A 14119-nucleotide genomic window follows, 5' to 3' on the forward strand; every position below is an offset into this window, starting at 1 on the left:
TTTATTCAAAGACGACACTTTGGTGAGCTTTCGCCCTTAGGCTTTGGAAGGATGATGATGAATAAGGATGATGAACTAAGTGAGGAACGGTTAAAAGAACCAGGTATGTCTCGCCCAGGGCTGTCAAACTCAAGATCCCTGGGCCGGATCTGGCCCATGAGATGCTTACATCTGCCCCGCAGGGCCACCCTGGAAGCAGCAAAGATCCAGCTTGGGTCCCTCTGCCAGAGAAAACGGAGCCCCCTGAGTTCCATTTTCACTGGCAGAGGATTGCAGGAGGCCATCGCGGGTGAAAACGGAGCTCACGAGGGCCTTGTGTGCCTCCCCTTAAACTCCATTTTCACTGACAAGAGGGTTGCAGGAGGCCGTCCCAGCCAAAGATGGAGCTCGCGAGGGCTGCACATGGCTGTCTGCTATTACCGGTCTAAACCTCTGCACAATTACCATGAGGCAGGTTCACTTATCATCCCGAAGCTATTTAAGAAACAATCAATTAGCCAATAATCCACCAAGGGCGGAGTTGTAAAAGCCCCTGCTTTCTGCAACTTTCTGTAACTTTCTGCAACGTGCACAAATGAATGCAAGTTGCATCCTAAACGAATGCAAGTTGCATCCTGATATTGATGTCATTAACATGGTCCAGAAGATTCTCATCCTTGAACTAGAAGCTTTTTAGCCTGGTGTCATGATGGAGAATGAAATATCCTGTGTCTATCTTGAGGGAACTGATTTAATTATCCCCGGTGAGCAATCTAGGGGTCTGGATGCTTAAGAGAAGTGAGGCACCATTGCCCTCTTGTGGCCATCAATGGCAATTGCGCTGATGATGTTACCTAGTTTGGGTGATGAAACGGCCAGAAAACAAGCAAGCTCAGAGAGCATCAAGGACCCCACAGCCCCCCCTCCTCCTCCTTCACAAACTTCCCTCTCATGTAGCACTGATGATGTTACCTAGTTGAGTCATGAAATGTCTCCAAAGAAACATGCAAGCTTAGAGAGCACTAAGGACCCCTCGGCCATCCTCCTCTTCTTCTTCTTCCTCCTCCTCCTCTTCCTCCTCAGAAACCTCCCTCCCATCTAGCACTGATGTTGTTTCCTAGTTGGGTCATGAAATGACTGCAAGAAAACAAGCTTAGAGAACACCAAGGACCCCTCAGCCATCCTCTTCCTCCTCCTCCTCCTCTTCCTCCTCCTCCTCCTCCTCCTCCTCCTCCTCCTCCTCCTCCTCCTCACAAACCTCCCTCCCATCTAGGACTGATGTTGTTTCCTAGTTGGGTCATGAAATGTCTGCAAGAAAACAAACAATCTCGGAGAGCACCAAGAATGAAGAATCATGCACTGTTAGTTTCCCAGATAGTGGTGGTGGTTATGATGGTGGGGAGATCAATAGGAATCTTGAAGACCATGTCAGAGACAGATCCTCACAGAGAAAATCTATGCATCTTAAGAGCCATCAAGGACTTGATGGCCCCAGAACCAGATGTATACAGTACAGGGCAGACAATCCATCTCTTAAAATCAATCTTAAGATGATTCTTTGCTACATGTCCACTTTCCCCGGAGACAAAGAAGACAAGCCAACAACTCAACCGGCCCTCCCAGGTGCTGCATTTGGGTTTGCTTACCTTAGCAAGCAAAACATTGGGACTCTCTGCTCTGCTTGGGAGTTGGGGACTGGGGGCTGCAACCTATGAAGAACGGTTGCAGGAATTGGGTCCGTCTAAGTTTAGTGAAAAGAATGACTGGAGTGACATGATAGCAGTCTTCTAATATCTGAGGGGCTGCCAGGAAGAAGAGGGGGTTCGCCCATTATTGCATTTCTCAGGCCCTATTACGACCTTCAAACTGAAAGAATTCGGAGATCTGCTTGATTTATAGGACTGTTCTTATGTTCTTCCATTACAGGTTAATTATCCCCTTAAAGGTAAAAGTAAAGGTTCTCCTCGCACATATGTGCTAGTCGGTCCCGACTCTAGGGGTCGGAGCTCATCTCCATTTCAAAGCCGAAGAGCCTGCGCTGTCCAAAGACGTCTCCGTGGTCTGTGGCCGGCATGACTAAATGCTGAAGGTGCACGGAATGCTGTTCCCTTCCCACCAAAGGTGGTCCCTATTTTTCTACTTGCATTTTTACATGCTTTCAAACTGCTAGGTTGGTAGAAGCTGGGACAAGTAACAGGAGCTCACTCCATTAGGCGGCGCTAGGGATTCAAACTGTCAACCTTTCTGATCGACAAGCTCAGCGTCTTAGCCACTGAGCCACCACCTTCCCTCAATTAACCCCTTAAGACGAGACAAACCATGTCTTAATGTGATATATAATCTGCGTAGAAGTTCTCTTCCTTGTTGTATTGAAATGCCCCATTTCTTAGATCAGCTACATTTCCAATGACTTTTCCTTCTAACTCTTTTCTCTGATCATCCATCCACCTTCATCTAACATAAACCAAGATTTATTTGGCTTGGTTGTACTATTCCTCAATCCTGTGGGTATTTCCCAAAAGGATGGTATCTTGGTTCCCCATCAGCCCTAAGGACAGAGTTGTCTACCTGAATCCTATAAAGCATCTCAACTCTTTAATCCAATTGCTGTTTTCCCTTCATTTGGTCTCAGTCCCCAGAAAATCATCCAGGAGAGCCAAGAAGTCTGCTTAGAAATAATCAAATATTATTAAAATATTGGTCCGAGCCAGAGTTGACAAATGGCTTACTCATCGTCAACCTTGGATGGTGAATTTGCAAGCTTCTTTCTCAGCCTTGATGGTTGTAATTCAATCAACCCGAGAAGACTGGAGCATTTGATGTTCTCCAGGAGATAGATACAAGTGGCAGGGCTACAGTTGAGGAGAAGAGCATCTGGGTTTTGCCAGCACAAATGCAACCATTTGTCCTGCCTCTAGTTTTAAAGGTGGGCAGCATCTCACCTTCCACACAATTTTGAAAGCAAGGGTGGAGTGCTGGAAATGCCAAAGATGCCTCTCTTGTTTCTGAAATAATGAACATGGAAAAATCAGAAGCCGGCGATGTCAAAGAGGAAAGGGAATAATAGGTGATCTCATCCACCTTTGGCTTTGCCTCTTCCCTCCTGTTGCCTCATCCTCACCCATGATTGGCATGGAGACCCCAATGAACGATGCCAATGGAATGTGACCCTTGGCCAAAGTGGAGATTTCCTCCATGGTAGACTTCTCTCCTTTCACTTTTATCCAGAATTCACTGTCCAATCAGTCATCCATCTTGTTGCCTTCATTCCATCAGAGAGGCACACAACCATAGAAACACAAATGTGAAATTGCTTTCCTGTCCACTCTCAATACCATTTTCACCTGTTCAGCTTGACTTTGTTCCAACTCTGTAGTTTGCATTAATAACTTGATTCTTCCATATTGGTGAGTTTTGCTGTTCAATAGCAAAAGGCTTTCAAACCCCCAGAACCTACCGACCTACCTTCCTCACCTCTATTCCTTCCTTCCTTCCCTTTCCTCTCTCCCTGCCGCCATCCTGTTCCTCCTATTCTCCTTCCTTCCTTTCTTCCTTCCTTTCCTCCCTCCCTGTCTCCCTGCCTCTATCCTGTTCCTCCTCACCTCTATTCTCCTTCCTTCCTTCCTTTCCTCCTTCCCTGTCTCCCTGCCTCTATCCTGCTCCTCCTCACCTCTATTCTCCTCCCTCCCTCCCTCCCTTCTTGCCTTCCTTCCTTCTTCTTTCCTCCCTCCCTGCCTCTATCCTGTTCCTCCTCACCTCTATTCTCCTTCCTTCCTTCCTTCCTTCCTTTCTTTCTTTCTTTCTTTCTTCCTTCCTTCCTTCCTTCCCTCCTTCCATCCATCCATCCTTCCCCTCTCCCTCCTCTTTCTCTGAAAGGGACTTATTTATAGATGTACCTACTCTTGAAGCCCCTAGAGCAGTGTTTTTAAAACATGGCAACTTTTAAGGTGTGTGGACTTCATCTCCCAGCATGGTGAGAGTTGAAATCCACATATCTTAAAGTTGCCAAGTTGGGAAAACTTCTCCAGAATGTCTTGTTCTGAATGTCAGATTATGATGAACCAAATTTATCACTTGGTTCCTGTTTTTCTATTCCAAGTGATGGAAAACACTGGTATCTATCTATTGCAAACTTCTCTCTCGCTTTGCGGAGTGTCAGATGGCTCTTTCTGGTACCTGGGCTGACCTGAAAAACCTCAAGTTTTCTTTGAAAATTCATGAAGGGGGGCTAACAACAAGCATTCCCCAAGAAGCTGAGCAGCCAGAGAAGGCAAACAACCCACCGACAAAAATAACAAGAGCCAAAAAACAACAACCTCATTTTATTTCCAGGAAGTGGAAGAACAGTTTCAAAAATGGAGGAGAAACATTTTTCGGTCCCTGCTTTAAAAAGGAGGAACAAGGGAAGAGAAAACGAGAAACCATCTCAGTTGTGGTTTGCTGAAGGATTGATTGGCAAAATGTGGATTGTTGCGTTAAAAAATGAAATAGACCATTGAAAACTCAAGGCAGCTATGCAACTTTTTGAGTCTCTTCCATTCCTTCATCCAGAACTTTGTCCTTCAGCCAAGACTCAAAATATGAAGATCCTCACACCACAAGCTTCATCATCAGCCAAGGTCGTGTTTTTCATTATGCACATCTTCTTACAAAATGACACCAACTTCTTCTTTTTAAAGAAAGAAGAGTTATGCCAAAGAGGTTGTGCTGAAAATCAGCCGTTTTCTCCCATTTTACAAAACTTGATGTCATGCCTTAATAGATCCCTTCTGTTGATTTTTTTTTTGCAGGAAACAGTCTCTACAACAATCCTTGACAGAGGAGGGTAAAACTTGTCACTTGTGGCCAAGCTGAACACAGGTTGTTCCCATTCTATGCAGGTAAATGGAACATAAATAATTGGCATCACTGTGAATCATCTGTCTATCTATCTATCTATCTATCTATCTATCTATCTATCTATCTATCTATCATCTATCATCTATCCATCCATCCATCCATCTACCCATGTCACTTCGGCCCAGTCTACCCAATGCAAAGAGGAAACATGCCAGCAGCTTCCCAAGAACATGAAGCAAACTCCTTATCCCGACAAAAACCCTTTTTATTCATTGACTGTGAATTCTGCTCATTCATATCCAGCAAAGTCTTTCAAGGGAGGATTTACAGTTACAGACCTTATCTGGCTGGGAGAGCTGCTAGGCCGATATCTGCAAAACTTGGCAAGGAGTCTCAGAGAGTCACAAACCAATTAAGCGAACTAATTGTCCCCTGCAAACTTCCCTCCCCTTTGGCTCCTCTTTTATTCCCTCTGGGAGGGGCCATTCATCGTCCACCTGTGGCCTTACTCCCAAGTCGATCCCTGTTCTTTAGCTGTTCCCTTCAGTTGGCAACTCTGTGCATGCGCACACTGGGAACAGGCTCCAGCTGTTCCTCTGCCTCACTGATGTCTGACTCTGAAGGCAGCTGATAACTGGCATACGGCCCTGTCCCCCTCTCTGCCTCCGACACAGAGCCCTCATCAGAGCATTCCCCAGACTCCAGGACTGGCCCATGTTCCTCCCAAATCTCCTCACTGTCCGAATCTGCTGCCAACTCCACTGGCTGCTGGCGGGCCACAACGCAGTTTGGGGAGTGGCATCAAGCTGGCCATGCCTGCCCAGTCGGCCATGCCATGACCTCGAGGTCAACCACAGCCGTGATCTGGCCCTCAATGAAATTCAATGAAATTACCCTCTTGGCGTAGCTCATGCCCCACCGCAGATGCTTGCAAGGAAGTCCGTGTCTCTTAGCACTGATCTCATTTCTGTTCTGCTCCAGATGTATAAAGGAAAGGAGTTAAGGAGTATCTTTAAAAAAAATCTATTTTTGAACTACTTTTCGTTTTGGCGCAAATGATAATTCCACCCCAAGGGAACATCATTTCTTATCACATGCTCTTTCTGTCAAACGAAGGGGGTGGGGGTGTCTTGTTCATTTTAAAGCCTCTTCTAACTCTGAAAGAACCCATGTTTAAACAGCTGCTACCTTTCTAGCCAAAAGCTAGTTGACTTTATCACCCCTGGCATTTAATGTTTGCAGAGCAATGTAGCAGGTCTTGTTAGATTAAAACGATTCCTTGGATCGCTTTCCCTGTTGGGATTTGATTTGATCTTTCAGCCTTTGAGCATCCAAAATTACAGAAGCATTTTCAATCGTTGCAACCTCGTCCGTCCGAGCAAGGAGAGAACACGATGCAAAACACAAAAGAGCATGTTGCAAATTGGGGGAAATGGTTGTGGTTGAGTTTTGGGATGCTTCTGTGAAGACTTCCAAAGGATTTCATCATCCACACGCTCTTGAGGAGAAGCACTGGGGTAGGACGACCCAAGAAAACCCAAGTAAGTTGTAAAGTTGGCCAAGAGATTAAAGTCTCTCTGTTTTCCCTCTTGCAATTGTGTACTCTTTGTGCATTCTCAAATTGTCAATCCCTCCTAAGCAGTTGAAGATGAATCATAATGATGCACATCCAAAATTGTGGTCAAACTTGAAACTGTCAGACCTGGAAGCCATCTTTTACCTTTGGGACTTCAGGCCTGCCACATTTTCTACTGTGGGAAAACGGGAGGGAGGATTATACAGAGTGTGGGTGATATATAGCCATAATAACATTCTTTCTCAGAAACTCAAGGTCATCTGATCCTGCAGCTGTGATGAGATGACTGGACTGCTATTTTGGATGGCACCTGATTGGACCATGTGATGGACATGTGGGTGCTGGGCAGGGACTTGAACTTTCTTTTGGGTGGGGAAAACCTGGAAACTTTCAGATTCCAGTTTTCCTAGATGTGCCAATATGACATCTTAATAAAATGGAACTTTGAGGAATCTCAAGCCTTGGAGTCTTCTTTGGTTGGGGGTGTTACTTGGAACCCTGACATTAACCTGAATCCCTTTTAAAGAACTCTAGCAGCTCCCCAGAACTCCAGGGTGCTGTCCGGGGTCCTGAGCGCCAGTGTTGACCCAAACCCAGGCAGTGAAAAGACTCAGGGAAGATGGAGGGAAAGCAACACTAAGAAGAAAGAGCTAAGAGTCACTGTGATATCCCTGAGCTGTTATAAGTCCTAGAAAATTTTTAAAAAGTTCCTTGTTTCCATTCTATGCAGGTAAATGGAACATAAATAATTGGCATCACTGTGAATCATCTATCTATCCATCCACCCACTCACCCACCCACCCACCTACCTACCTACCTACCTACCTAACCATATCTTCTGTCTGTCTATCTATTTATCTTTCTATCATTTTATCTTTCTATCTACCTATGATACATCTATAAAAAAGATGTTGAGACTCTAGAAAAAGTGCAGAGAAGAGCAACCAGGATGATTAGGGGACTGGAGGCTAAAACATGTGATGAACAGTTGCAGGAACTGGGCTTGGCTAGTCTAGTGAAGACAAGAACTGGGGGACACATGATAGCATCTTCCAATATTTGAGGGGCTGCCACAGAGAGGAAGGGATTCAACCTTATTTTCCAAAGCACCCAAAGGCCGGACAAGGAATAATGGATGGAAACTGACCAAGGAAGAGATTCAACCTAGAAATAAGGAGGAACTTTCTGAAGTGAGAACAATCATCCAATGGAACAGAAGTTGCCTTCAGAGGTTGGGAGAGCTTCATCACTTGAGGGTCTCCTGCTTGAGCAGGGGGTTGGACTAGATGACCCATAAGCTCCCTTCCAACTCTGTTAATCTCATTAATCTATAATTCATCTGTTATCTACCATCCATCCATCCATCCATTCACCCACCCGTTTTCTTTCTCTTCTATCTATCTATCTATCATCTATCTATCTATCTATCTATCTATCTATCTATCTATCTATCTATCTATCTATCATCACATTTATATGACTACTCATTTCACAAGAAGCAGCACACAACAATCAATAAAAGAACAATAACCAAGGGCCCTGCCCTGAAGATACTTAGAAAAAGTCACTAAAGACCCAGATCTTCTCCCAGGTTGCCTAGCAGATTGGACACAAAATTTTCTCCTGTATGATTTGGCCCTGTTTTCTATGATTTCCCCCCCTTCCTCCCCCCCCCCCCAAACTCCAGACTGAATGCATACCATCTGTTACTTACTTTACTTTATTCTCCTGGATTTTTTTCTTAGGACAAAGTGCCCAGAGTTGGTTAAAGTTGGTTGCTCTTTAAATTGCTTTCCCTAAATGTAAATAAGCCAATAAGCCAAACAATCGAAACTCTTGTCAAACCCCATTAGGTGCAACGTGGTCCTGACAGATTCAAGATTAAGCCTGCCTTTGGGGTAGGGTGGGGTGGGAGCAAATCCAATTGAGGACTTATTCTTCTTTTTTTGTACCTTGAGGGGGCAGCTGATATTACATTTGCCAGAGCTGCTGCGTTCTCCCACCCAGGAGCTCAGGGGGAACACAAAGCAGAGCCATCATCCACTCCTAACCGAAAGAAACCAAGGGAAGGATTCAAGAAGTCTTCAAAGCCAAGGGTCTTTTTTTCCTCCTCCCCTCCCTCTTTTTTCCTCTTTCCCTGCCTTGGAAATCAGATGCACTGGCCTTTAGGAGAAGCAGAGAAGAGAAGCAGCTGCTTCAGGCGAAAACCATCTCTGGAAGAAGCCTTGCTGCAGGGCAGGACATCTGTGAAGCTTCATCAATCCAGTAATTCAATCATGGAGGGAGGTTTAAAACGCTTCTCTGGTGCCTTGCCTACAGTGTCTTCCTGGTCCTGAGGAGGGAGAAGACCATTCGGACAGGACTCCGGCCATCCCATCTGCTTTCTGCCTCCCCCTCCCTCCCCATCTCCAACTGGAGGAGGAATGGACTATCTCTCTAGCATCTCCTGAAATAGTCGAACAGGCTAACAGGTGAGTCTTTTGTAAGGACTTCTCCTTTGGCTTCCTCAGGACAGGTAAGTGAGGTTGGGATGAGGTTGAGAGCTTGGCTGGCTGGCTGTTGGTGCCATCAAGAAGGTTTTCAGCAAGAAGAGGCAGAAGAGATCAGTGGGTGGCAGAAAAACCCCACAGACAATGCATGTGGTGTTTCTGGGTGGGTTTGCACCCAGGTTTGAGCAATTGAGGAACAGTTTTCCCCTCCTAGCCCGCGGGACTGCCCACATTTCTATAACAAAATTGGTAACCTTGGTCATAATTTCATACATGCAAGTTGTTTAGTTTCTTGGGCATTTCTGGATTTCACACTTGTGTGTGTGTGTGTGTGTGTGTGTGTGTGTGTTACTAAAGACACTTTAGCCAGCCTGTCCCCAACTGAGCCACAAGAAAGGAAAAGAAAATGAAATTCAATACAATACAATAGCAGAGTTGGAAGGGACCTTGGAGGTCTTCTAGTCCAATGCCCTGTCTAGGCAGGAAACCCTATACCGTTTCAGACAAATGGCTATCCAGCATCTTCCTAAAGACTTCCTGATGGGTTTATTTCAAAATGAAACCTGGAACCCAAAACTCCATTCTGATCACTCCCAAAGCAAAATAAGAGATATTTGTATAATGAAAAGATTTACAGCTAGCCTTGGATGAATGTGATGCTTGAGTGTTGATCGTAGTTATTGTCCGGTAAGGCAAAAAGAAAATGATACGGACCAGATAACCTTTAGACTTAAAGAACAATTTTAGTGGGGAAAATGCTTTGTGTTCTGTCCTTAAACCTGACAATTAAAAAAGGGAAGAAAGAAAAACAAATCTAATGACTGCAGTGACTTTAAGGAATGCAGGAATACACTTTTTTAAAAGGAAAAAAAAATGGATCAGTAAAGTTGGCTTCGTTATTTCACTGTTTCTTGCCCATTGATCCAGGTGAATCTGGAGCCATTTGAGTGCTGTTCTTGCATTGTTTTCTGACTTGTACATACTGAAAACATGTAAATGGCAGTTTTCAGCTCAGATTGGGAAATTGCTGCATTATAGAAAGACACGTTTAGGCACCCTTGTGAATTTCTGCAAGGCGGATTCTGTCCAGGCAAGAAAGGAATCGCACCCACATCCTTGGTCCCCCTGGCAGAATGAATTCCAGGCAGTTTAAAGCCACACCTCAACTCTAGATTATGAATTGGATTATATCAAATTGGGCACAAAAACCTCCCATTGAAAAGGAAATCCCGGTTGCTATTTTCTCCCCATCCTGCAGTTCTGGAGAATGTTTACACAATTCGAGTTGCTTGGACAAAAAATTCTGCCTTTGATTTGGATTTCTTATTCTTTAAAAAAAAAATGGGGGACTGCTTCCTTGTCCCCGTTTGGGCACTTCCTCGATTGTCCTTCGGTTGCTCTTCCTGAAGGGAAAAATACTTTTACACAGCCCCAGAATAGCAGAAGCATGAAGCTCAGGGAATTTGGGGTATGTTTTGAGTCCAAGCAGGCACTTTTCTGGTGGAAGTGGTTAGCTTTAAGGGAGGCGAGGCCAAACACCCCTCCCCCCTTGGTGTGTGTGTGTATAGATAGATAAATGGAAAGATAGATAGATGATAGATAGATAGAGTGAGAGACAGAGAGAGAGAGAGAGAAACACACACAGAGAGACAGAGAGAGACAGACAGAGAGGGACAGAGAGAGAGACAGAGACATAGAGAAACACAGAGAAAGACAGAGAGAAACAGAGAAAGACAGAGAAAGACAGAGAGAAACAGAGAAAGAGAGACACAGAAACAGAGAGAGACAGAGAGAAACAGAGAGAGAGAGACACACAGAGAGAGAGACAGAGAGACAGAGAGACAGAAACACAGAGAGAGAGAGAGAGAGAGAGAGAAACAGAAAGAGAGAAAGAGGGAGACACAGACAGAAACACACAAACACAGAAAGAGAGAAACAGAGAGAGACAGACAGAGACAGAGAAACAGAGAGAGAGAGACAGAGAGAGAGAGACAGAGAGAAACAGAGAGAGAGACAGTCAAAGAAACACACAAAGAGAGATAGAGAGACACACACAAAGAGAGAGACACACACAGAGAGAAACAGAGAGAGAGAGACACACACACACAGAGAGAGAGAGAGAGAGAGAGAGAGAGAGAGAGAGAGAGAGAGAGAGAGAGAGAGAGAGAGAGAGAGAAACAGAAACAAACACAGAAAGAGACAGAGAGAAACAGAGCGAGATAGACAGGGAGACAGAAACACAGAGAGAGAGAGAGACAGAGAGAGAAACAGAAAGAGAGAGGGGGGGGGGACGGGAAAGACATTTTTGAGGATCCCTTTGGAAAGCCCCGTCTCTCGCTAGCAACTATCCAGTTCCGCGCGCCGAAGTTTTGAACTGCTATGAAGACCTAAGCTCCGCGGCGACGCCTGGGGATGGGGGCTCGCTTAGAACCCTGCCCCCTTCGGGGCTAGGGGCTAGGGAGTTCGTTGAGATTGGAGCAACGGGGGTGGGGTCACCACTCCGTCCTCCGCACCCCTTCCCCAAGTTAGAAGAGTCCTCTGTCTCGGCTAAAAGGAGAGGAAAAAGGACAGCTCCCTCCTAACTCTTGATTTGGGAAGGGGGAGGGTCAGGAAGAAGCGACCGACTTGGGGAGCCCCCTCTCCGGCGGTCGGGTAGTGGTCTCTGGAGGCGGAGGGGAGGGGGGAAGGACGCTCCCCTGGGCCGGAGGTTCTGCTGGCCCGGCGCCCTCCTCCCTTTGGCGGGCGCGTCTTTGCGCTGCGCTCTTGGAGAGAGGCTGTCCGGCAAAGCGGCTCCTGCTTTCGCTCGCCTCGCCCGCTCCTCTCGGCTGAGTTGCTTTCTTTATCCCATCCACTCTCGCCCCTCCAGAGCGAAGATGATCAAACCTCTGGTGCAGGCGGAAGAGCCCTCTGCGTCCCCCCCGAGCAAGAAAGACGTGGAGCTCTTGCTGGTGAAGGAGCAGAACGGCGTGCAATACACCAGCAGCCACCTCCTGGAGCACGCCGGCCCCGGGTACACCTCCGCCGGTGCCCCGCTGCAGGAGCGCGAGACGTGGGGCAAGAAGATCGACTTTCTGCTCTCCGTGGTGGGCTTCTCGGTGGATCTGGCCAACGTCTGGCGGTTCCCTTACCTCTGCTACAAAAACGGAGGAGGTAAGTCCGGAGACCGGCCCAGTTCACCCAGCGTGAGTGGGGAGGGGGACCTGATTTGCAGCCCACTCCACCCCAAACCTGTGTCGTATCCCATCATCTCCACTTCAGTGGGGAAGACAGAGGGAAGACTTAAGGGAAGACGGTCCCCTTTGGTGTTTTCTTGGTTTTGTGTGTGTGTGTGTGTTTCTGTGTTTCTGTGTTTCTGCGTTTCTGGGTGTGTTTCTGGGTGAGTTTGGCACACCTGGGGTCAGATGCCACTCTCCTTGAGAAGGGCATACAGGGAGGCTTTCGACAAAGTCAGTTTCTTTTTTCTTTTTAACAAGGTTTTATTTTTATTTTCTTATATATAGTTACAAGTATACATTCACATAGTTCTTGTTTATCTTTATCACTTTTACATATTTATTTTTTCCAAATAAAGAGTTAAAATGTACATTCTGGGTTGCTTTGCTTACCATCCCTATATCTATTTTGTATTGTCACCACCCTATTTTGTCTTTTCTTTTCATCCTCCCTCCCTTTACTACTTCCTTCCTTCCTTCTCTCCTTACCCTTCCTTTCTTCCCTTGCATCTTCCCTACTCCTCTCTTCCACTTCCTCCTACTGCCCCATCTCCTTCTCTTTCTATCCCTTCCCTCCTTCCTCTCCTTTCCTCTTCCTTCCTTCTCTCCTATTTCCTTTCTCCCCCTCTCTTCCTTTCTTTTTCTGTTCTTGTGGTTTTCTCTTTTTAACTCTGAACTGGTGTATTTTCAGGATGGTATTCCCGCAAACCCTGTTACGATTTGATGCTTATCTTTACAAAGTTACAGTTTCTATTTGGGACTTCTCTGGAGAGCTGGCTGAAGATCCAGAGATGGCACCCTTGTTTGAAGGAACCTTGCAAAAACAAAAAACAAAAAAAACCCAACAACCCACAAGGATTTCATCTCTTAGTGCACTAGAGCTCTGAACTCATAATCTATCTCAGCAGGGCAAATTAAAAACTTCAACTAGACTTTATTTCTGATTTCCTTCCCAGCTTCTTTTGCAAGCTCGGATCAAAGGCAATCTTGCAGGTTTCCTGCCCTGGCCAGCTAGACCACTCTTGAAATGCATGCAGAGATGGTGGTAGACTACTCCTGAGCATAGAAGCTCCAATAACCATCATTTCGCCTTTTCCCTACCATGCAGGGTGTTTTTTGTATGGTTTCAATTTGTTTTGGTTTTGGTACAGTCCCCATTTTCAGTGATCTCCTTTGGAGCATCCCAAGTTTGTTTCGGATTGTTTGCCCCAAAATATTGAAATGGGTTCCAAAGTTGCTTTTCTCCCAGAAATGGAGATGGAAGGAGGATGAGGATCCTAACTGCTTCCATATTGTAGTCTGGCATGAATTTTGTGAATGTGGTGAGCTTTGTGGACTTTGCTGAAAAGTGCCTCCTTCTGCTGTGGCCTGTGGAGAGAACATTGTAATCCCCTTCTAAGAAAGCACTGAGGTTCTTTGGGGCCACCCTGAGCTTAATGGCTCCAGAAAACGGGGTGCAACAATGTCCATCCAGATGCAAGTCTAAAGTCTTCCAGCCAGCATGGCTCAAATTCGGGACTTTTGGAAATTGCTGGCTTGGGAAACGTTGGGCTCCAGCAATGAACACACAATACACACACCTTCCCCAGTTCTAGGTTATACAGCAACCAGTTTTGTTTTCAAAGAAAATAAAGACTGGTATTGTTTTTAAAAAAAGACTAGGGATGAGGCTTTGGTTAAGAAGAAACTGGACTATCGCTAGTTACTTCAGCTGTAGTAAAAGATTGAGGGATGTACCTATATTTTCCTGAAAATAAGACATTTTTTTCTTTTGACCCCCTGAAATAAGCACCTGGCCTTATTTTCGGGGAGGTCTTACTATTTTTGAGGTGTGGGAGGCGGCGAGCGTGGTCACCTCATGGATGCTGCCGTGTTTTAATATTTTCGGAGAGGGTTTATTTTCAGGGGAGGGCTTATTTTAGCATTTGCGCTGAAAAGCCTGGTGAGACCTATTATCTGGGGAGGTCTTATTTTCGGGGAAACAGGGGAGTTCACCACAATGGCTCTGGAAAATCTCATGTTCT

The 14119-nt window shown here is 45.8% G+C and overlaps 1 protein-coding gene across 1 annotated transcript in view; it reads left to right on the plus strand.

Moving 5' to 3' along the window:
* Positions 1-11756: 11756 nt before the first annotated feature.
* The window catches only part of SLC6A2 (solute carrier family 6 member 2), a gene marked incomplete at its 5' end in the record, with an annotated part of 33567 nt that continues 31204 nt past the window's right edge, over positions 11757-14119 (plus strand). The window contains one exon of the mRNA XM_081963666.1: positions 11757-12033. Within this exon, the coding sequence (XP_081819792.1) occupies positions 11757-12033 (277 nt within the window). The remainder of the gene's footprint in view (positions 12034-14119) is intronic.

Source organism: Natrix helvetica, assembly GCF_964273705.1.
Source record: "Natrix helvetica genome assembly, chromosome: 10".
NCBI lineage: Eukaryota > Metazoa > Chordata > Lepidosauria > Squamata > Natricidae > Natrix > Natrix helvetica.